Below are 24,842 nucleotides of genomic sequence, written 5' to 3'. Positions count from 1 at the left end.
TTGTTGGTGCCAGACGAGGCGGTCTGAGTATTTCACAATCTGCTCAGTTACTGGGATTTTCACGCACAACATTTCTAGGGTTTACAAAGAATGGTGTGAAAAGGGAAAAACATCCAGTATGCGGCAGTCCTGTGGGCAAAAATGCCTTGTTGATGCTAGAGGTCAGAGGAGAATGGGCCGACTGATTCAAGCTGATAGAAGAGCAAATTTGACTGAAATAACCACTCGTTACAACCGAGGTATGCAGCAAAGCATTTGTGAAGCCACAACACGCACAACCTTGAGGTGGATAGGCTACAACCGCAGAAGACCCCACCGGGTACCACTCATCTCCACTACAAATATGAAAAAGAGGCTACATTTTGCACGAGCTCACCAAAATTGGACAGTTGAAGACTGGAAAAATGTTGATGAGTCTCGATTTCTGTTGAGACATTCAACAGGTAGAGTCAGATGGTAGAGATGGTAGAGAATTTGGCGCAAACAGAATGAGAACATGGATCCATCATGCCTTGTTACCACTGTGCAGGCTGGTGGTGGTGGTGTAATGGTGTGGGGGATGTTTTCTTGGCAAACTTTAGGCCCCTTAGTGCCAATTGGGCATCGTTTAAATGCCACAGCCTACCTAGCATTGTTTCTGACCATGTCCATCCCTTTATGACCACCATATACCCATCCTCTGATGGCTACTTCCAGTAGGATAATGCACCATGTCACAAAGCTTGAATCGTTTCAAATTGGTTTCTTGAACATGACAATGAGTTCACTGTACTAAAATGGCCCCCACAGTCACCAGATCTCAACCCAATAGAGCATCTTTGGGATGTGGTGGAACGGGAGCTTCATGCCCTGGATGTGCATCCCACAAATCTCCATCAACTGCAAGATGCTATCCTATCAATATGGCCAACATTTCTAAAGAATGCTTTCAGCACCTTGTTGAATCAATGCCACGTAGAATTAAGGCAGTTCTGAAGGCAAAAGGGTATTAACACAGTATTAGTATGGTGTTCCTAATAATCCTTTAGGTGAGTGTATAATTAAAAAAAGAAAAACTGGATGAATTTCTGGACCTTTATAAAGAAACAGCCAAGCAACCAAAATGACAAAAGTTATAATAGATAAGTTAAATATGCAGTGTTTGTTTTTTTACCTGATTCCCAATCATTTATATTCCTGATTACTAGTATTTGCACAAGCTTTACATTTTACGTGGCTTTACATACCTTTGAAGCTGATTTTTTATGTGACAGCATTAATATACTAAAAACATATATTGACCTACTAAAGTTTACAATCTGCTAACAATCCAAGATGATGCCAAATCGCCAACAATCGAATCAGCTAACTGAGTTAGCAACTTACGAAAAACGGACCCTTGGGGTCGGTTCTTTGAACATGGATTACTCAATTAGCTGGATTTCTTTGTTTAGGATTTGACATGATCCGTGAGGTTGTTAGGTTCTTCGAAGCTCATCCTGGAATTGCTGTCATAGCAACAGGTCCGTAAAATCAAACCTTCTTACAAGAGTACCCTAAAAAACCAGGGACAATAATAATAATGATTAAAAAATACCTTTGCTATGTTGCGTAGTCTATCATAATATAGACACAGCCAGTTTTACTCACTGAAAGACTTATTTGTGAGGGAATAATTACCTAATAATTTTATTGGAGTCTTACACACGTTAGTCTAAGCTGTGCATTAATTTGAACAGCAATTATGCAGTGCCATTAGAAAAATGTTCTTGACCCCTAAGAAACTAATTAAAGCCACAATATGTAATTTTTCATTTGTAAAAGTCGCTTACTCAAAACAAAGGCGTAGCTTGATGATGTGTGGATTTCGCAGAGCTTTTATTATTCCGCAGATGACCACTTCCGCTTCTTCCATTCATGCGTATGTGGGGTAACGCAGCCCTGTTTTATCATATTAGATACAATTTTTGAGTGTGTTGTTATTATGCAAGTTATGTTATTATGCTACTCTGTGAATTTGCACGGCGGCTACTATGAGACACTTGTTGCACACTGCAGTAAGCTAGATCGATATTAGGCATGGTAAAACATGGTACTCACTGTAAATCATTAAAGCTGCACTATGTAACTTTTCCGTCCGCTAGAGGTCGCCTGTTCAAAACAAAGGCGTAGATTAATGACGCCACATTTGAGTGCAGAATCTTGGGACATGTGGTCTTCACCTCACAGCCGGTGGAAAAGAATCGGGATATAACTCGGGCAGAAACATGTTCATGGATGCGATTATTAATGTTACTGTAGTATGAAGCAGAGCAGGACCGAGTATTGTGGAGCTGAGCACGGCCGCTGGAGCGATTGTTAATGAGAAGAGCGGTGGGACTTTTATTATGACACAGTCGCCACTTCCGGTTTTCCGGTCATGAGTATGAGGTAACGCAGCTCTGTTTATCATATTAGATACATTTGAGTGTGTTGAAAATTATGTTATGACGTTACTCTGTGCGTTTGCTCAGCGGATGCTATGACACTTGTTCACACTGTAGTAAGAGTAAAGCGTTTCTGCAAAATAAAACGGGAAACCGAGGGTAACGCAGATATGACACCATCGACAGGCGACTCCCTCACATGTTCCTTGCTGAAAATAGCAATTTCTCACAATTTACAAATAGTTGGAAACATTTGGGATATTGTAAGTACTCAACTGAACAAAACGTATAAAAAATATAACACTGGCCTAGTGGTTTTTGGATATTTTACTGAAAAAACTTTTACATAGTGCACCTTTAAAATTAGTTTTAAACAATAAGACTAACTTTGTTGAGCTATAACGTTGATTCGTTTTCTGTCAGAGCATGTGAGCGGAGCGGAGCGATAATATTTCCTCCAGAGCGGTGAGCGCCTTTCTGAAGATTGCGCTCAACTCGCTCAACCAAGAATGCCCTTTGGCGATTTGCTAGATCTAGAATCTGTGAAATAGCCAAGCAATAGTGGAGCAATAGGTTATGGAGTTCAAATATTGTTTTAATGAAGTTGCGAGCCTTATACATAAATGCACAAAGTTAAGAACGAGCAAGGAGAAGAAATTGAAAGGGAGTGTGGCGAGATTGTGAGAGTTAGCTAAGATATTGGAATCTAAAGCGACACATTGCCAGAAAGCACGAGGATGTGCTACGCAAACATGGCAGTGCAGCAAAAGGTGAGCTATATATCATTCGATAATAAATTAATAGATAAATAGGTAAGGCACCGTCTATCGTGTATACGGAGCCCTGCTCTTATTACATGCAGACAAAAATATACCATGGCCATTGGCCACAAATTAAAGGTCCCGTTTTTCGTGTTTTTTTGAAGCTTTGATTGTGTTTACAGTGTGCAATATAACATGTGTTCATGTTTCACATGTAAAAAAACACAGTATTTTTCACACAATTTACTTATCTGTATACTGCTGTTTTCACTGTCCTCAAAACGGCCTGAGAATTTCCTCGTTCTATGAAGTCCCTCCTTCAGAAACACGTAACGAGTTCTGATTGTGCCAGCGGTTCCCGTGTTGTGATTCGAGCAGCTTAGGGCACGTTGCCCGGAAAAGGTCACGCCTCTTACCATAACGGGGAGATGAACGCGCTCAAACTACAGCCCCTGAAGGCCAAACAAAGGTGATTTGACTCCGGGATGAAAATAACAGCGTCTGAACGACATGGCAACAAACGCAACCGAACCAAGCCTGTAGTGCTCCAGTCAGAAATTGAAGCTTTCGCGCCTCGATCGCCCCCCGGTGGCCGGTCCCAGTATAGCTCCTAAACCCCGCCTCTCCATGTATTTCAATGGGCGCGAGACACACTAAACTATTTAATTACACTTCAAATAATTGTTTCCTAAAGATGGTTTCTGTCATTTTAGGCAGTTTTTATTACAATAATTTCATTTCAAGTGTTCGTTTTTTAAATAAGTTTAGTTTTAGTGAGTTATTTGATGCTATAAAAACGGGGGTGTGACGTCATGATTGACAGCTGAGATTGACGGCTTCTCTGAGTGAAGTTGTCACTGAGGCACTAACGGACTTTTTTCTGGATTTTTGTGAGGAGATTGGAGCTTTAGCTTTCATTTCTACACTTCCATAACTGTTTATTTCACACCAACATAATTAATTATTCTGCATCTGTGAGAGTGTGGGCGGGCTTTTGATAATCGCGCCTCTACTTCCTGTTCTCTACTGCGCAACTCCGGTCCCGAGATCGCTACTGCGCAGACTCGGTCCCAAGATGTCAGCGCCGTGAGCGGGCCTATGAAAGCTTCAACTTTGGTCAGCGGAAGTCAATGGAGTCGCGTCGTCCATATTTTTTTACAGTCTATGAACCGAACGCAACACTTCCTCTTCTCCACGAGGGAGCAACAAGACCACGCCCCCTTTTTCACCTATTCTTGTGGGCAGAGGTTAGTCGACAAACTGTTCTACTGACGTAATTAAAGCAGGATGTACATGGATGTAGTCCAAACCGGCCGTTCGCTGTAGGCTTTGAAAGGGAACTTCTGTTTAATAAAATATCTCGCTTGGCATTGAACTTTGAGCTTTATAATTTTACAGGTATTATTTATGCTCTAACAGCAACATTACACACTAACTAAAGTTTGAAAAATGGGATCACGAAGAACAGGACCTTTAATATTTTGTTCCCATGAATTAAGAATTCGTTTTCTCATTTCTAAATCGTAGCCACAAATTAAATTCGTTCCCACAACTTCTTAATTCGTTCTCCCTGGTTAAGTAAATCGTGGCCACGTTGAACTAATTCGTTCTCCAATTTTATTAAAACTATAGGGAACGGATTATTACAATATGGCCACAATCTAATTAAAATGAGGAAACAAATTATTAAAACATGCTGACGGGTGGTAATGAATTGTTAATTCGTTATGCAATCATTGAAAGCAATTATATTTTTTTTTGCACTCTGCGCAAAAGTTCAGTTAAGAATTTTGGCCTAATAGTTAATTTTAAAACTTTGATCTAGGTCTATAGCCTGTATATTTTTATTTATATAATTAGGCCCATTAATTTGTTTAATTTTACAGCATTTTTTTTCTACAATTGATATAAGCCAATTTAAATTTAAATGAATCGTGCGCGTTTCGCAAAAATCAGTTACAAGAATGTTGGCCTAATAGTTAATTTACTTTTAAAACGTTTGTGGATTTTGTATATTTTTGTTTATATAGCCTACATTTTATTTATATTATTAGGCCCATTTATTCATTTAATTTTACAGCAGTTTGTGTGTACAATGGATGAGCCAATTTAAATTTTAATCATGCGCGTTGCGCAGAAGTTCACTAATCAAAATTGTGGCCTAATAGTTAATTTACTTTTAAAACTTTTATGTATATTTTTGTTTATATGATTTTTATTTATATTATTAGGCCCATTTATTTGTTTAATTTTACAGGACGTTTTGTGACTAGCCTAATTTGTAATTTGAAATAAAACATTTCCATTTGAAAAATGTTGTTGTTGCTCAGTTCTTTAGGAGGTAAGGCTGTGGTGTAAGCTAAGTGATATACATGTAGATTTTTTTCCTTTTTTGGAGCGAGCGGGGGGCGATTTGAGTGGAGTGCGAAGCAAACTGCGTTGAGCGCTGAGCGATAATGAGCAGAGCGGCCTGATGTAGCTTTGAGCGGGGGAGCGGAGGGGTGAACAGTTCTGTGAGCGATGAGCGGAGATTCTCACCGCTCCACACCGCTCATATGCTCTGTTTTCTGTCGATGAATCTATCCAAACAGTTGCTCACCTGTCTAATAAAACACATAATATATTAAAGCATCTTTGGTGTTTTTATGGTTTATACAAAATAAACGGAAATCGAGGGTAACGCGGGTATGATGTCATTGATAGGTGAAGCACGGACACGGTACTTGACCTGGTTTAAATTGCTAATTTCTCTGGATTTAAACATTCTTGGAAACATCTGGGATAATGTAAGTACACAAGTCAACAAAATATATAACACTGTTAGAGTGGTTTTTGGATATTTTAATCAAAAAAACCTTACATATTATACATTTACATTTAGTCATTTAGCAGACGCTTTTATCCAAAGCGACTTACAAATGAGGGCAATAGAAGCAGCTAGAGCAGTCCAAGGGCAACAATATCAACAATATGCAAGTGCTGTAACAAGTCTCAGTATGCCTTTAATGTTGTTACGTAACATATCTGCTTCACAGGTCAAATTAAGCTAATTGCTATTTACAAAATTGAAAAAATGTCAAGCCTGTACAAATACTAGAAATCGTAAAATAATTGGGAATCATCGTACATTTCATTTGTCTATTGGGTATTGACAAATATGCAGAAAAAAAAATGTTTTTTTTTTGTAAAATACCACTTTTGAAGAAAGAAATGCATATTATGTAGTGTGAAAATATAAGGGGGCACTAACTTTGTCAATTTTTTTCACTGTTTTTTAAAGGTGCCCTAGAACGAAAAATTGAATTAACCTTGGCATAGTTGAATAACAAGTGTTAAGTACATGGAAATCACACAAACATCATTGCTTCCTCCTTCATATGTAAATCCTGTGCGTGAAAAACACCACATAAAAACAGGTGAATATCAACATAACACCGACTGTTACGCAACAGTCGGGATCATTAATATGTACACCCCCAACATTTGCATGTTCAAGGCCAGTTCTGCAGGTATTGTGTAGAAATAAGCGTCAAGCGAGGACAGGGAAAATGGCAGATCACGGAAATAAATGTTATGTTCCAGGCTGTGCAGGGGATGTGAGGACTTTTCATACCCTTCCCACAGAACAAAACTGTCAACAGGCATGGTTGATGTTTATCCATTACCTTTTACCGCAACAATTTAATTCAAAGTTGTTTGTTTGCTCAGCCCATTTCACCACGGACCATTTTTCTAACCTGGGACAATGTCAAGCAGGCTTCGCTCAGCGTCTGATACTGAGGAAGGGGGCAATTCCGACTATATTCCCACAAGCAGTAAATCGTGATTTTATCCACTTCAGTACTCTACAAACAACATATTTACATGCTACCCAGTTCGCTGTTTAGAGTTTGTGATTCAAAGTGAAGAAGCTATCATTGTAAAATCATATGGTGACACATTACAATAATTAAAATGTTTTTACAATGCTAAAAACAAAGTTGTGACTGCTGACGTTATGAGTTAACGTGTAAAGGATAGTTCACCCTGAAATGAAAATAAAGCCATCTTTTACTCACCCTGCTGTTGTTCCAATGCCCTATGTCCTTCTATCTTTATCGCACCTCAAAAGCAGAAATTTAAAAAATAGTCCTGCACGCTCTCCTTCATATAATGGCAGTGAATAGTAAACAGGCTAAAACATAAAAAAAATTATACAAAAGTATCACGCAATGATACAGTGAGACACGCGCCATATATGGAAAGTGTTCAGGAGGCATACTATAAGGTTTTGCAAGAAAGAAACCGTATTATTCAGTCAAAATACTGAGCTTGGTCGTTAGCGTTCCTGTGAGTGCGTGCGAGCCGTCAGCAGGTGCTTATGCTTACTATAACTCACACTGTTGTCATGGTACCCAGGATAAGCACACTCACGCACCATTTTGAGAAATCAGGCTCATTGGAAACAAACGTGACTCTCCTCTTTTCTATAAGGTATATCTGATTAGAAATAATAAAATAATACTAATAAGAGTAACCTCCTGAAGTGAATGCTGTGTACCGGTTGTAATGACAACATTGCATGAGTGGCTGCTGACGCGCAGTGAAACAGCCAATCAGAACAGAACTCCACATTACTATTCATGACCCTTCCAAATAAGGCAAAAACATTTCATTTTAGGGACAATTTCTAGGGTTGTAAATGGACCTGTAAAACCGTATCTGGACAATTTATGCCCTTAAATAAGCCACATACCCTCTATGTAGATATCAGAGAACAATTTAAAATATTGTTTCAACTCATTCTAGGGCACCTTTAAACGTGGCATGCAGCACATATTTACATATTCATCTAAACATCACTCTCAGTAGCATGGATGGCGTCAGATGTTCGTTAACAGTATAATCACTGCAAAGGTTTTAGCGAAGAACGAAAAAGAACTTCACAGTGAGTATACCGAGGCCTTGAATCACGTTCAGTCTCACGTGTGCATGAGCAGCAAGTTGCTGACTGCAGTTCAGTTAATGGCCACCGGTGTCGCTAATAACAAGGGTTTCTGAATTCTATAGACCCTTTAAAAGGAGTAGTTTACTTGAATCTACTATTTTTTTTTTTTGGAATTTTTTTTTTTTGTTGTTGAAATCTCATAACCGAATTTTCGCTTCAGAAGGCCTTTATTAACCCCCCGGAGCCGTGTGGAGTATGTTTATTATGGATGGATGTGCTTTTTTGAGTCACTGCCTTTATAAAGCTTGGACGCATCAGGATATTTATTAATATAACTCTGATTGTCTACATCAGAAATAAGAAAGTCATATATACCTAGGATGGCTTGAGGGTGAGTAAATCATGGGGTAATTTTCATTTTAAAGTGATCTACTCCTTTAAGTGTCTAAACAATGTTTTGGTTACAGATAACTCGATCATACATAAATCATATTAAATATAAACCAAAGTTAGAATGTGAACAATGGTGATTTTATAAATAATCCACATAGTACACCAACACAAGCAAGATGCTGTTAAAACCTTTATCTGATTTGGAACATAAAATCATTGAGTCCTTTCCTTTCAGCTAACACTCTCCTGGGGTGTCCCCGTTCTGGTAGCACAATCAATTTCTACACACAGCACGATTAAACACAGGGAAATAGTTTATTAGCACTGCTTCACAGGGGCCACGAGGCATGATAACTGCCATGAGATAATGAACTGTGCTAACAAAGGATCCCTCAGTGTCGCTCCGCTCTACGGCAATCTGTGCTAATGTGCTCTGAAAACAAAAACTGTTATAAGGAACAGAAAAAAAATATTTTATTCTAACTTTTTTGTTGGTTTGTTGCTACAGACCCCCAAATGTGATGATGCCATTGCCATAGACCCCCAATCCTAAAAAATAAAGGCATCTATATTTCCATGTAAAAAGACCCATACACACTGTGAAAAAAAAAAGAGATGTTTATAAATGTTTATTTGTCTGTGGCTGTCATCAGAATAAAATATTTTGGATTAATCTCAAGATTTCCAACCAGTTTTTTGAAAGGGAAAATAAAACAGTAATAATAATACAATATATTTTTTACTTATTGAACTTTTAATTTATAAATGTACTTGGATATTTACTATTTAACCCTTAAATGCATGACAATCATTCGTCAATCATTCTTACATATCCGGGTCTAACACGGATGGATCACGTCGCGATACTATAAAAACTCTCCTGAAATTAGAATAACAATTACAGAATGAAATAAAGCATATTTTGTTACCTTTTGGAGCTTGGAAGGGTTCAGTTTGAGCAGATGTTTTATACCATCATCATTGCCCTCGTCAGAGCTCATTTCCCAGTACATTCAGCATCTGCCTCATATTCGCCATCTCAAACATATTCTCCAAACTATAATTTTAAACATCTTCAAAATCAATATTTTGATTGTTAACAGCTTCTTCACCAGATCCACCATCAAGTGACACTAATATTTGCGTTCAGTACTTGCTCAGCAGTAAATCGCTGAGCCATTTCAAAATTTGAAGATTATACTTACACTCTTACACACCGCGTGTCGTTAGCGACCCTACGCAATTTTTACAAAAAAATTCATGGAAAAACAGGCAATCTTTTATCTATTTTGTTTCTTGTTATATTCGTTTATAATGAATTGATTGAGAAATACTATGAAGGTTGATGTCTATCTTTAAAAAAATGAATGAAGAGGAGGGTAGTGAATGATGTCCCGGGTCGCTAAAGACCCGAGGTATGCATCTAAGGGTTAACATTTTGTTTATAAATATAGGAATAAATAAACTTTTTATCAAATCGAAGCAAACATTGAGCTCTCCCAGCCAAACATTTGTATTGTTTTATCCACTGTTGTGATTAAAACACCTGCTGAAGGACGTTCTTTGGAGTGAAGACCTATTTTTCACAGAATCTTTCAGTGGAACACCTAGAACCCCCTTGTGGCCCACAAGTCATTGCCATTGTCGTGAATCTGTTCACTGAGAAAAGTAACTACACATTTTTCCTCAACAAGCCGCACAATTTGAAATATAATTTAAGTCTGTAGTGTACCACATACAGTGCAAGATACGCAACATGACCTGCCATATGACCAATCAGAGCAGAGTACACCAATCACAACAGATGGGCCATCTGACCAATCAGAGCAGAGTAGACCAATCACAACAGATTGGACCATCTGACCAATCAGAGCAGAGTAGACCAATCACAACAGACTGGACCATCTGACCAATCAGAGCAGAGTAGACCAATCACAACATACTGGACCATCTGACCAATCAGAGCAGAGTAGACAAATCACAACAGACTGGACCATCTGACCAATCAGAGCAGATTAGACCAATCACAACAGACTGGACCATCTGACCAATCAGAGCAGAGTAGACCAATCACAACAGACTGGACCATCTGACCAATCAGAGCAGATTAGACCAATCACAACAGACTGGACCATCTGACCAATCAGAGCAGAGTAGACCAATCACAACAGACTGGACCATCTGACCAATCAGAGCATAGTAGACCAATCGCAACAGACTGGGCAGAGTAGACCAATCACAACAGACTGGACCATCTGACCAATCAGAGAATCAGAGCAGAGTAGACCAATCGCAACAGACTGGGCCATCTGACCAATCAGAGCAGAGTAGACCAATCACAACAGACTGGGCCATCCAAAACAAAATAAGGAACCTTTAAAATAGCATAATAGGGGAACGTTAGGGGTTTTGTTGTTAATAGTGATGTTTAACTTAACCAGCAATACAAATTAGTATGTTTAGTTCTTAAGGAAAATAAATAAACTGTTCTCACCAAATGCCTCTGGCCACTTTGCTTTGGAAAAGTGGGTGATGATCTGAACCTAGAACCAGTAATAGAAATGATCAGCAAATTGTTGATATGCTGGAATGAACTGCTTCATTAACATACAGCCTATAATTGCACATTCAAATTTTTACAATTAAAATTTGCAGGAACATGAACTGCTTTTATTATAGCGGCAGAAAGTGCTGTAGCGGCACCATAATACTGTATCAGATGATTAAAAACATGGTACTTTGATATACACTGCTATTTAAAAGTTTCAGGTCTGTTTTTATTATTATTATTATAATTATATTTTGAAATAAATATCTTCTGCTCACCAAGGCTGCATTTATTAGATTTTTTTTAAAATACAGTAAAAACAGTAATATTTTGAAATATTATTACAATTTAGAAGAACTATTTTCTATTTGAATATATTGAAAAATGTTATTTATTCCTATGATCAAAGCTGCATTTTCAGCATCATTACTCCAGTCTTCAGTGTCACATGATCCTTCAAAAATCATTCTAATATGATGATTTTATCCTCAAGAAAAGCATTTATTTTAAATTGTTTTTTTATATATTATAAGTGCATTTAATGTCACTTTTGATCAATTAAATGCATACTATCTGAATAAAAGTATTAATTTCTTTAAAAAGAATCTTAGTGTCTCCAAACTTTTAAATGGGAATGTAAAACTAAATTATTACCACAATTACATCAATTACTATCCAGGTTTTTCATAACCATCTAACAGGTCCAAAAAATTTTGTTACATTTATGTTAGTAGATCCAAATAATATCCAGTAAAAATGAATACATAAATAGCAGAAAGTGTGTATTATGGTAGTGAATGTGACAGAAGATCATACCGGGGTCTGGAGCGTCAGGCTGGAGAGCAGGGAAATCATTGTCAAACATGAACGTGCTGTCATACTCAGGATTGACCTGAAATAAAACGAGGGAAAATATCACATGACTGGTGTAGTAGCCTGTGTTTAATCACAGACTTGAGGATAAAACATCCCAGAGCGCTGGCTTTCTTTCAGTTTGTTCTTCCTCAGGTTGATATATTTGAGTCAACCAAGAGTCGACAAGCTGCTTCCAGCCAAATGTATATCTGAATGAAGTAACAACATAAAAATAGTGCCAAACGGTTCAAGAGTGCATGGTCAACATCTTGTCCGAATGTAAAGTAGCCTGGCAACATTTTTTATCTTAGTTAATCATTAAATAATAATATCCAGGAATGAGACTCAGCCAAGAACATTTGTCAAGCTTAAGAGAGTGTTAAAAAAACAGCGACACTGAATATTCAGTGGCATATAACTCAAGCCAACGGAGAGATGGCAGAAACGTACATTCAAGGAAAGGATATCAAGTTTTTTTTTTTTGCTTAGTCAGAGAACGCTGTATAATGACTGCAGACACATCACTTTCCACAGACAAGACAGTTTAATCTGTGTTCGTAAAAAAGCTCCCATAATGCTCCAGGCCAGAGGTGTCGAGAGCTTATATGCTCATGAATTTGTAAACTACTGTAAATGGACAGTTTTTCCTCAATCTGATAACTTGATATTTGATGGAAATAGTACATGCAAAATGAATTGGAAAGTGATGCAGCACAAAAATAGAATTCCGAGTTCAGTCTGGTTCAAAACAATGTTAAATTTAATCTGTGACTCGAGGGAATTTTTTTAGCATCAACAGAGCTTGGAAACCTTTCAATTTTTTTTAACCACTACTTAGTCAAAAATTAGGAAAGCATAACTGAATGGTGAATTATCAAATCGTTATGGCTTGCTATGACTATGCTTTTTGGTTTATTGAGTAATGTAATGGCCGGCAGATGCATGTGATTTGCATATGCATTCAACAAAACCAATAAACCATGTTAAAAACATTATTTTGCAACTTAAAATCAGCTGATTTTTTTCTGTTTCAATGTTTACAACTTATGTACACTGATCAGGCATCAGGCACCTTCCTAATACTGTGTTGGTCCCCCTTTTGCTGCCAAAACAGCCCTGACCCATTGAGGCATGGTCTCCACTAGACCCCTGCAGGTGTGCTGTGGTATCTGGCACCAAGATGTTAGCAGCAGATCCTTTAAGTCCTGTAAGTTGCGAGGTGGAGCCTCCATGGATGGACTTGTTTGTTCAGCATTCGATTGGATTGAGATCTGGGGAATTTGGAGGACAAGTCAACTCCTCAAACTCGTTGTTGTGCTCCTCAAACCATTCCTGAACCATTTTTGCTTTGTGGCAGGGCGCATTATCCTGCTGAAAGAGACCACAGCCACCAGGGTATACCGTTTCCATGAAAGGGTGTACATGGTCTGCAACGATGCTTAGGTAGTTGGTACATGTCAAAGTAACATCCACATGGATGGCAGGACCCAAGGTTTCCCAGCAGAATATTGCCTCCTCCAGCTTGCCTTCTTCCCATAGTGCATCCTGGTGCCATGTGTTCCACAGGTAAGCGATGCACACGTGATTCATCAGACCAGGCCACCTTCTTCCATTGCTCCGAGCTGCAGTTCTGATGCTCACATGACCACAATGTTGGCCCTTTCGACGGTGGACAGGGGACAGCATGGGCACCCTGACTTATCCCATCCCACCCATATGCAACAAACTGCGATGCACTGTGTATTCTGACAGCTTTATATCAGAACCAGCATTAACTTCTTGAGAAATATGAGCTACAGTAGCTCGTCTGTTTGATCGGACCACACGGGCCAGCCTTCGCTCCCAACGTGCATCAATGAGCCTTGGCCGCCCATGACCCTGTCGCCGGTTCACCACTGTTCCTTCATTGGACCACTTTTAATAGATACTGACCACTGCAGACCGGGAACACCACATAAGAGCTGCAGTTTTGGAGATGCTCTGACCCAGTCGTCTAGCCATCACAATTTGGCCCTTGTCAAACTCGCTCAAATCCTTACGCTTGCCCATTTTTCCTGCTTCTAACGCATCAACTTTGAGGACAAAATGTTCACTTGCAGCCTAATATATCCCACCCACTTACAGGTGCTGTGATGAAGAAATAATCAGCGTTATTCACTTCACCTAATATGAAGATTTTCATAATGTTACGCCTGATTGGTGTATATCATGTTGTTTACATGTCAGGTGCTGCAGAAAGCAGATAAGTTGCCTATGAAGGTAAATGGAAATTCAGGTTTATCTCCCTTTTTGCATTGAGTTTTAGGTATCTCTGAGGGAGACAGCTCAGCAATATTCAGTCCAAAAGCAAGGCGTGGCCATTAAAAGAGCTTGATACATGAAAAGAATGTAAAGTAAATGGTAAAACACAAATTAGGCTCATTAATAGCCTTCATATGTATTACTTTTAAGAAAGCTTTGAAATAAGAAATAAAAAGTGTAACAAAACAAAAAAATCCATCAGCTGAAGAAATGGGATGACACTAAACCATGGAAGACGTTAAGTTGCTCACCTCTCCATTAGCTCTCACACTGCCAGGACAGAGAGGGTTGTTGGGGTCATGTCGTGGGATGTTGTCCTCTGGCGGTTTCTCCACCTGTCCTTTCCACGGACGCTTCATCCGATGGGCCGAGACCAAAACCCATGAGTCGCGCAGAGGATTGTACCTTAAATGCTGGTGCTCTGAAACAAACATCAATATGCAAAAATAATTTGAGTAAGGTCAACTCACCTGGAGTAAATAATTGTGTGTGTTTGATCTGACTTTAACAGGCAGGACTTTATTGCCACTTAATACCGGTATGTTAAAATCATCTTTTGAATTATAGTTATTTTTGGTGATTCGCTGGAACTACTTGTTTGTAAATCACTTTGAGAGGACAATTTGACAGTGAAAGTGACGCATAAACATCATACATTTCTTTTAAAGAAAAAAAGTATTTATATAACGCAGTCTGAAACACTGTGACAAACAGCAGAATTTAAGTACAATGCATATTTCTAAATGATTCGAAGTGATTTAGGAACTGATGCCTAAGGGAATCAGTTTCAAACGGTTCATTGAAATAAACCGTCCGAGCGAATCGAATCTATAAAATGATTCAGACATGCCACCGCTAAATCACGTGATCAACTTTAAAGTCAGCCATCACGTGACTCATCTAGCGAGTGTACAAAGACAAGAGTATGAAACAAAAATCTATAACCTTTATTTTGCAATAGTATGACACAAAAATTGGGCATTAAATTACACCCGAATGTGTCTGTGAATCATGCAAAGGTCAGAAAATAAATATGCATATGTGACAATGTAAAAACATTCCTTACCTTTAGGATCAAACATGGGTTTACTGATACTGTCCATTTTACTATTTACTGATCTAATAAAATTATCCCGTGGATACGTAATCTTTCCGATCACCCGTTATGGGTTCTAAACATGAAATCTTTGATTGTTGTTAGAGTTTCAAGTTTTCATTTGATCTTCCTCCTAAGTATCCTGAAGTGAACAAAACTGCGCACGTAAAACGCAGTATGTAGCTTTCAAAGATGATTAAACCGAACAGTGTTTCCTCGTTTAAAGGTTTATCGAGAATCTAAATAATAATAAATACATAACTACGTTTATTTATTCGATACGTTTCACTGTATCAGTAAAGGGTGCTGGTGTATTTTGCGTATATTTGTGGCATATTGATAATAATGATGCAATTTCTTTCACTCCGACTTCTTCCTTGTTGAGCCCTGTGCGATTTCATTGGATTAGAACTAGTCGCTTGTGGCAGCTGATTGGTTGTCACAGATGTTACGTCAGCTCACGTCAGCGACCGTCACCTTTCATGTGTGCCATGCTGTGTGTCTGAATGAAGTCTGTTTAATGCCTTTTGTAATCTCAGGCAGCTTTTTACTTTTAAACAGTCATTTGTGGTCGTCTTACGATGTCTTTAATAAGAAATATTCTAAAGATGGTGGTGGTTTTTGGTGTTCTGGTGTTGACAGTTCAGTTTATAAGATACTGGATGGCAAATAAACAATATGTCTTTACTAAAGAAGATGTTGCCAAGATAGCCAAACAGTATGCAGGTAAGTAAACTCGTATAACCTTTTCTCTTCTGAAGTTGCATCTGTTGCATTAATTGTTCCCTGTAGCAATAATATTGCGAATGGTGTGATACGTATGGCTATATATAGCCTGTTTATATTTATATCTACTTATATTACCAAAAGCAAAATATTTCAAACGGCTGAATACAACTTTGAAGCCTTGTGTTGCACGGACTACGTATGCATGTGTATATAACAAAGTTGAGTAACACTTTAGTATGTGGAACACATTCACTATTAACTACGACTCAGTGAACTATAAATGTACTGCTTATTAATAGTTAGTAAAGTAGTTTTTGTAGCGTTTAAGTTTAGGTATTGGGTAGGATTAAGGGATGTAGAATAAGGTCATGCAGAATAAGGCATTAATGTGTGCTTTATAAGTACTAATAAACAGCCAATATCCTAATAATATGCATGCTAATAAGAAACTACTTATAAGCAAGAATTGAACCCTAAAATAAAGTGTTACCCAAAGTTGTATTTTTTTTTTTTTTTTTTTTTTTTTTTCTAAAACAAACAAAAATTGCATCACAAAATTGTATGAGCAAACCACAACCATCCAATCAATTCCCTATGGACAAAAAAAATCAAGTCCCGCCCTACATTTGTTCCTGTTTGAGAAGCCGTTTCACTCTTATGTGCCACAATAGGGAAGACAAGACTATAGCAACTTCAGTTTCATTCCAACTTTATAGGAAGTGTCTCGTAGATAATACACACATTGCCATAAAAAAGAACTTGACACTTTTGTGAATTATTGTGTTTGAAATCAAGTAATAGCAGTCTTAAAAGGCATAGTTAACCCCAAAGTTGTATTTAAAGCAAAATGTAATAATATGATTTAAAGCAAAATGTAATAATATGATTGACTGAACTTTTAAAGGGATAGTTCACCCAAAACTGAAAATTACCCCATGGTTTACTCACCCTCAAGCCGTCCTGGGTGTATTTGACATTCTTCTTTCAGACAAATACAATCGTAGGTTTTGTTAAAAAAAAAATTATTTTTTTTTTAAATCCTGGCTAGTCTAAGCATTATAATGGCAGCCCACAATTTGAAGCCCCCAAAAAAGTAAAAAGTAATCCACACGGCTGCAGGGGGGTTAATAAAGGCCTTCTGAAGCGAATTGATGGGTTTGTGTAAGAAAAATATTCATATTTAACACATTCTAAAGTAAAATATATGCCTTCCGGCGGACCGCCTTCCGTATTCAACTTACAGAAAAAACGCAACTCGCGCAAACATATGATGTCAGACGTAGCCTAAGCGTTTTGAACTGCGATAGGCGTTCAAATACGGAAGGCGGTATGGTGGAAGCTAGATATTTTACTTAATAAAGTTTTAAATATGGATATTTTTCTTACACAAACCCATTGATTCACTTCAGAAACCCTTTATTAAGCTATATGGATAACTTTTATAATGGAGGGATGCACTTTTTTGAGCTTCAAATGTTGAACTACCATTCATAGGCGTCGATTTCGGGGGGGACGGGGGGGGGGACGCGTACCCACCAGATTTCGTCATGAGTCCTTTTGTACCCACCACTTTTTTTTTTTTTTTTTTTAAACCTCGAGTTCAATTTTGCGGTGAAGCATTGCTGACACACACATATTATTTTTTCCACTCATAGCTGTCAACCCTCCCGTTTTTTCCGGGTTTCTCACGTATTTTAGCTCTTTTCCCGCTGTCTTCCCGTTTTAGTATTTCCCCGTAAAATATCCCGTATTTTTACGTTCTGATTGTGTTATCTCAGAACACGCAACTATCTGTTTTAGTGCCAGAAGACGCGAATGAGAAGTCGCGCGCACTGTGAGAAAATTTGTCTGTGCACAGTGCACTTATCCAGAGCGCGCACACGTCTCTCAGCGCGCAAATATTGAGTTATCTTTCAAGTCTTGCTCTTGAACGGACAAACTCACGCAAAAAGTATGTCAACATGTCCATATTGATGAGTATTCTAGCAGACATAGTCTGTTTATGGCTTAAGTAAACTTTATACAGTCCAGAAAAGACGACGCATATCCGAGGTCTTAAAGGGGCAGTAGCCTTTACTGCTGTCTGTTTAATGTCAAACAAAAGACAAGGGCATCACTCACTGCTCTTGATTGAATAGCTTTTGTAAGTTTAATAGCATTAATCTTTAATTTATACAGTCAAATATGCAATGTTATTTTACATTTGATCAATTTCTGTACCTGAAAACTAATGTTAGACGTACCTGAAAAACCTGAAAAGCATAGTTTATTTTATTAGTATCTTTGCTCGATAGTATTTATTTGTGCTGCTGCTTGTATATAAATGATTTGTTCTTATTATTTTCTTTTTTTTTATTTGACTGTAGTCCTTTTTTCCCTGAACATAGCAAATACAGATCCTTACCGAAACGGTGAACCTAAAACCGTGATACAAACCGAACCGTGAGCAATCTGTACCGTTATACCCCTAGCGTAACGTATGATAAAATGACTGAAAAAAGTTGGGAAACACTGGCTTAGGCTACTATCGAAGAAGAAGAAGACGCGGGCGGGAGGAAGAGGGAAAAAGTAGCGGGAAGTAAACTTCAAGGAGATTAGGTAGATGAGTGTGATGTGCAATGATGGATCAGGACGCTGACGGCCAAAATCAAAATATTTTGTGTAGTTATAAACTCTTTAGACTCTTTTTTTTAAGTTTGTGGGTAAGAATCGTGTAAAAAATCACTTATTTTGTGGATGATACGAGATCTTATGTCGTTTTAACGACATCTTTTGTTGTAAAAACGTTTGAAAAGCAGAAGCAAGCTCCGTAAAATAGGCTCTTCCGCTGCCTGTATCAGTGGCAGTGCCCATAACACGAAATTGTTGTAATGGATTGATGTAGCCTATACAGTTCTTTACAGCCATGGGTAGCAGGTGCCATGGACCGCTCATGATTTAGCGTAATGACGGACCCCGGTGCAGCCACAAATATCATAATTATCTATAGGCTAGGCCTACTGTAATTGAGACATTCAAGAAATGTATAAAAAGAAAGACGCTTTCAGCCTTACTCAAAGTAGAGCCCTACATTTCTGCCCGAGCCCGACGGGCCCCGACTTTTTTACGCCCTAGGGCCGGGCTTCGGGCCAATTTTCCAGTCATAGCCTACCTCAGACGCGGGCCGGGCTTCGGGCTTTTTTAGGCTATAGGACGCCGCTATGCAACACGCATCGCCGCAAATGAGTAAAGCAAGCCAACACGCAAACTGCCACAAGTGAAACTGTGCTTTTGAGCATCTAAAACTTAGCTTATTTTCAATTATCTTCATTAAAATTAATGAGACTAAATGCTCTTACCAGTGTTTAGGTCGCTCGTTCTCATAATGCGGTCTTTGATGTTGAAAAGAGCTGATGAATAAAATACTCATATCGGTTGATTTCGTTGACATGAACTCCGTTAAATGTGCATATAGCACGGGAATTGAAGATCGGATATATATTCATTTCGCGGAGAGGTGTAGCCTAAGGTAAGACAACCAGCATGTTTTTTATTTTTAATTATTTGTTTAGATTGTGTAGCCCGTTTTGTTTGCGCGCGCAGTTGCGATCTGCCTGCCTCATCTTGTCAAAAATGCCTTTTTACTGTGATGGTGGTGATAATAGGCTAAACGTTTAAACGATGCTTTAAGTGTTTTTTATGGATTTAATAAGCAAGACAAGTCAAGTGTTGATTTCAGAGGCTAAAGTGTTGGGTTAACTCACTGTCGGCCGCTGGCCGCTTGGTCGTCACTTTAAAAAGCAAAAACTTTAGTTTAACAAACATTAAATGCTTTAAACATTTTTCTAAATTAACTTAATAAAGAAACAAAACGAAATATATCTACTTTGACATTAAAAACAAAACTGAACTATTTTAATGGCTGTAACTAATGTGTAATAGAGAGGATAAAAAAAACACGGGCTCCAGTGGGACTCTGATAATGAAGTGGTATAAAAAATTGCATGAATGAAAAATATTAAAGAATTCGTGGGGCGCTTTCGTCGGCATGAGTAAGATAGGCTATAAGACCCGCAATATGTCTCTCATCTGACATTTTTATTTATTTACATTAGTAAGCTGCAGGACATAGTCTTTCAAAACATGACCTGCGCAAAAGAGAAAAAAAAATGTACCCAGCACTTCTGAAAATGCACTTCTGAATGCGTCTCTGTCCCCAGCACATTTCAAACCAAACTGACGCCCATGCTACCATTCACTGCCATAATAAAGCTTGGAATAGCCAGCCTAGGACATATTTTAATATAACTCTGATGGTATTCGTCTGAAAGAAGAATGTCATATACACCTAGGATGGCTTCGAGGGTGAGTAAATGATGGGATAATTTTCATTTTGGGGTTAACTATGCCTTTTAAGACTGCTATTACTTGATTTCAAACACAATAATTCACAAAAGTGTCAAGTTCTTTTTTATGGCAATGTGTGTATTATCTACGAGACACCTCCTATAAAGTTGGAATGAAACTGAAGTTGCTATAGTCTTTTCTTCCCTATTGTGGCACATAAAAGTGAAACGGCTTCTCAAACAAGAACAAATGTAGGGCGGGACTTGATTTTGTCCATAGGGAATTGATTGGATGGTTGTGGTTTGCTCATGTGAGTGACAGGTTATGGCTCTGCCCCGTAAACACATTATCAGAGAAGAGATGAACTGCAAGAGTGAGGGAATGTTATTTTGATTAAAGATTACGAGGAACATGTATTTAAAAAAATATATATACGTTAAACGTTATATACATTTTATTATAAAAAAAAATGTTTATATAAAATATTTCATTTCATGGTGACTTTAACTTGCCTGATAGATGTTTAAAGCAAAAAAAGCTGTCTAAAGTGCCTGTTTTTGTGTGCCGTAGGCCAGGATCACGAACAAGCCTTCTCTAAGGTAGTTGTGGAGCTGCGTAAGAGGTATCCGGGCCACATCCTGCCTGACGAAGACCTGCAGTGGGTGTTTGTGAATGCTGGTGGGTGGATGGGCTCCATGTGTCTCCTCCACGCTTCACTCACAGAGTATGTGCTGCTCTTCGGGACAGCAGTGGACACGGGCGGACATTCAGGTAAGTCGAGATCATCTCTACCAGTGTTGGGGGTAACGCATTGCAAGTAACAAGAGTTACGTTATCATATTACTTTTTTCAAGTAACTAGTTAAGTAACACATTACTTTTACATTTCCAACAAAATATCTGAGTTGCTTTTTCTAATTGGTAAGTTTGTTGACTGACAGCTTTCTTGTCCCCATGTTGAAATTGTGAGTAAGTGCAGAGGTGTTGTGTGCGCTGTGTAAACATCGCGATTTCAGTATAAAAGTTGAAGCCCTTTATCTGAGTTTGCATGTTTTGATGTCCACATGTTCTTGTTCAAGATACAGTGGCTATAGCATTTCTATCCTAAAGAAGTGGCCAAATATTAAAGGTTAAGTGGACATTTGAATTTTAATGTTGTTTGGTAAATATTAAAGGGTTAGTTCCCCCAAAGTCATTAATTACTCACCATCATGTCGTTCCAAACCTGTATGACCTTCGTTCATGTTCGGAACACAAATTATGATATTTTTGATGAAATCCGAGAGCTCTCTGACCCCTCTATAGACAGCAATTTAATTAAAGGGTTAGTTCACCCAAAAATGAAAATTCTGTCATTAATTACTTACCCACATGTCGTTCGACACCCGTCAGACCTCCGTTCATCTTCGGAACAGAAATGAAGATATTTTAGTTGAAATCTGATGGCTCTGAAAGGCCTCCATTGGCTCAATGGCACGATACACTCTCAAGACCCTTAAAAGGTACTAAAGACGTCGTTACTAAGTCCATCTCACTACAGTGGTTCTAAAATAACTTTATGAATCGGCGACAATAGTTTTTGTGCGCAAAAAAAACCTAAATAACGACTTGCATAGTGATGACGATTTCAAAACACGGCCTCATGAAGCTCCGAAGCGTTATGAATCAGCGAGTCGAATCAGCAGTTTGAATCGCCAAATTTCAGCAGTTTGACACGCGATCCGAATCATCATTCGGCTCACTGATTCATAACGCTTCGAAGCTTCATGAGGCCGTGTTTTGAAATCGTCATCACTATATAAGTCGTTATTTAGGGGGTTTTTTGCGCACAAAAACTATTGTCGCCGATTCATAAAGATATTTTAGAACCACTGTAGTGAGATGGACTTTGTAACGACGTCTTTAGTACCTTTTAAGGGTCTTGAGAGTGTAACGTGCCATTGAGCCAATGGAGGCCTTTCAGAGCCATCAGATTTCAACTAAAATATCTTCATTTCTGAAGATGAACGGAGGTCTTACAGGTGTCGAACGACATGAGGGTAAGTAATTAATGACAGAATTTTCATTTTTGGGTGAACTAACCCTTTAACACTTTCAAGGTCCAGGAAGGTAGTAAAGACATTGTTACGTTGAATGAAAAATAATGTCACAAATTCTTAATAGACCTAAAAGCTGCTTAATAGTTATTCCTAACTAAATGAAAACTATTCTACTTATTAGTTCATTGGAGAAAGAAAGAAATGTAGATATATTATTATATTAAAATAAAAACTTGGAAAATATTACCTTAGCTACAAACTGAAATAAGATCAGTTTAAGTTGAAGCACTCAAATTACTAAAACTGAAATAAAACTACATAAAAATATTAAAAACCAAAATGACATAAGCTCCTAAAAAATGTTAAATATAAATATAAACAAAATAAAATATGTTTCTATCATAGGTGTGTTCTTACAGTAAATGCCACATTGGCACCAGATGTTTTGCCACATAAGGGTTTCTTGAATTTTCACTCACTTTTCATATTTGTATCCCCTTCAGGTCGTTACTGGGCAGAAATATCAGACACTATCATTTCTGGAACGTTCAGGCAATGGAAAGAAGGAACAACGAAAAGCGAGACTTACTACCCAGGTATAACAGCCATACGTCCTCAGCACACACTCTGAGCTAACAGTGATCGCACATCTTACCCATAAAGCTTCATTTGGTTTGTAATGGCAGGTGACACTATAGTGCATGTGGCGGGAGAGGCGACCTCGGTGCAGTGGAGCGCAGGGACGTGGATGGTGGAGTACGGCCGCGGATTCATCCCCTCCACGCTGGGATTCGCTTTGGCCGACACAGTCTTCAGCACACAGGACTTTCTGACACTATTTTATACAGTACGTGTTTACGTGAAGGGGATGATCCTGGAGGCGGGCGCTTTCCTAACTGATGCCGGCGTCCTTTGAAAACCACACTACACGCTGTATGTCCCGTCCCTTCGTTGTTCGGATAATTGATCACAGCGTCAGGTCAGAACCGACAACATGTTGAATTGGATGTATGGAAAGAAAGCACTTAGTGTAATTATTTTCCAACTATGAAATTTTTATTTTCCATACTGTATAAAGTTTATCAAATGTCTTTTCTAAAACATATTGTTGGACAAAGTTTAAAAAAATGTGTTTGTGTGTGTGTGTGTTGTCCAATGTCTGAACATGGCAAGATGTTTTAGCAGCTCAATACTGTCCAGAAACGGTTATAACAAGGTATGGATAAAATACAAAATAAATAAAAAAGTTTTCTGTATTTCGGAATCACTCTCTTTGCACCTTTAATATACTGTGAATATGAATTGCTGCTTTATTTTTCATAAGATACATTTACTGTTTAAAACTGATGTGTCTATGTTCAGCCTGAAGTCGCTCCAGAATAAAACCATCAATTAATATTAAGTATTTATTTTATTCATTTTTTGGGGATTTCTTTTGTGTTCTGTTTTGTATCGGTCAAATACGGAATGTGACATTACATATAATAAGTATAGCGTAATAAAGTACTTGCAAACTATAGTTAATATTTTATAAACTAGTTAATACATTAAAAGGCTATATAGAAATAGTGAGTTCTTCATTAAGTGTCGCTGTAACAACTTATTATTGTTTAATTTGCTCATGTGTAGAGTTAAATAATGCTTTGTTAACAACATATTAACTGTAAATAGTTATGACTTAAGATAAGATCGTAGAAAATGGGAAAATTACATTAATAAAGTGCTTTAAACCAACCATTACATGACATTAATTGCATTCATATTCAGTGTTACTTAAAATGTTTACAAATACATTGAACACACACACATACGGACACACACTTGGTTTCCAAATGTTATAGGGACTTTCAATAGAAATGAGTTTTATACTGTACAAACATATTGATGTAATTTAACAACATGATATGAGCATTTGTATGTAATTCATATTGACAGCATTTTATTTATTTATTTATTTATTTATTTATTTTAAGTGGTTATGTTTAGTTTTGGGGATAGGCTTAATGCATTTAATGTCAAATAAAGGTTGGTTTAAAGCACTTAATGTAATTTTTTTTGTCATGACCTAATCTAAAGTTATAACTATTTACAGTTAATATGTTGTTAACAACGCATTATTTAACTCTTTATATGAGCCAATTAAGTTTGTCACTTGTGTGACAATCTATGAAGAACTCACTATTTGTCTATTAATGTTAGTCTATTAATGTATACAGCTTATAAAGTATTCATTATTTGCAAAGGATTTGGATTTTTTTTTTTTTATATTTACTATAAAGTGTTAAAAAAAACTTGAAAACACCCATATTTCACTAAAACAGCTTTTATGTTAAAAGGAAGGAACTTTACCATATGTGAAAGTTTTATTTTCCATACTGTACAAACAAAGAATGAACTAAAATAGACATTTATGTTTTAAGATTGGAGTTTGGGGGGGATTGACATTTACAGTGCCTTGCGAAA

The 24,842-nt window shown here is 37.7% G+C and overlaps 2 protein-coding genes across 2 annotated transcripts in view; one reads left to right on the top strand and one right to left on the bottom strand.

Moving 5' to 3' along the window:
- The window catches only part of galt (galactose-1-phosphate uridylyltransferase), a 152,792-nt gene extending 137,100 nt beyond the window's left edge, over window positions 1-15,692 (bottom strand). The window contains exons 1-4 of the mRNA XM_079804553.1: window positions 15,257-15,692; window positions 14,442-14,611; window positions 11,851-11,926; window positions 10,981-11,029 (exon numbers count right to left, since the gene is read on the bottom strand). Of these exons, the coding sequence (XP_079660679.1) occupies window positions 10,981-11,029; window positions 11,851-11,926; window positions 14,442-14,611; window positions 15,257-15,293 (332 nt within the window). The 5' untranslated portion in view covers window positions 15,294-15,692. The remainder of the gene's footprint in view (window positions 1-10,980; window positions 11,030-11,850; window positions 11,927-14,441; window positions 14,612-15,256) is intronic.
- Window positions 15,693-15,730: 38 nt separating this feature from the next.
- Window positions 15,731-24,417, top strand: sigmar1 (sigma non-opioid intracellular receptor 1). Its single transcript, XM_079804396.1, has 4 exons — window positions 15,731-16,012; window positions 20,912-21,112; window positions 22,883-22,975; window positions 23,066-24,417. Exons 1-4 carry the CDS (start codon window positions 15,868-15,870, stop codon window positions 23,293-23,295), a joined length of 669 nt encoding a protein of 222 aa, XP_079660522.1. The 5' UTR covers window positions 15,731-15,867; the 3' UTR covers window positions 23,296-24,417.
- Window positions 24,418-24,842: the final 425 nt, after the last annotated feature.

This window comes from Gobio gobio (genome assembly GCF_949357685.1).
Source record: "Gobio gobio genome assembly, chromosome: 22".
NCBI lineage: Eukaryota > Metazoa > Chordata > Actinopteri > Cypriniformes > Gobionidae > Gobio > Gobio gobio.
Note: the sequence above shows the minus strand (reverse complement) of the source record. Positions and strands in the feature narration are given on the sequence as shown.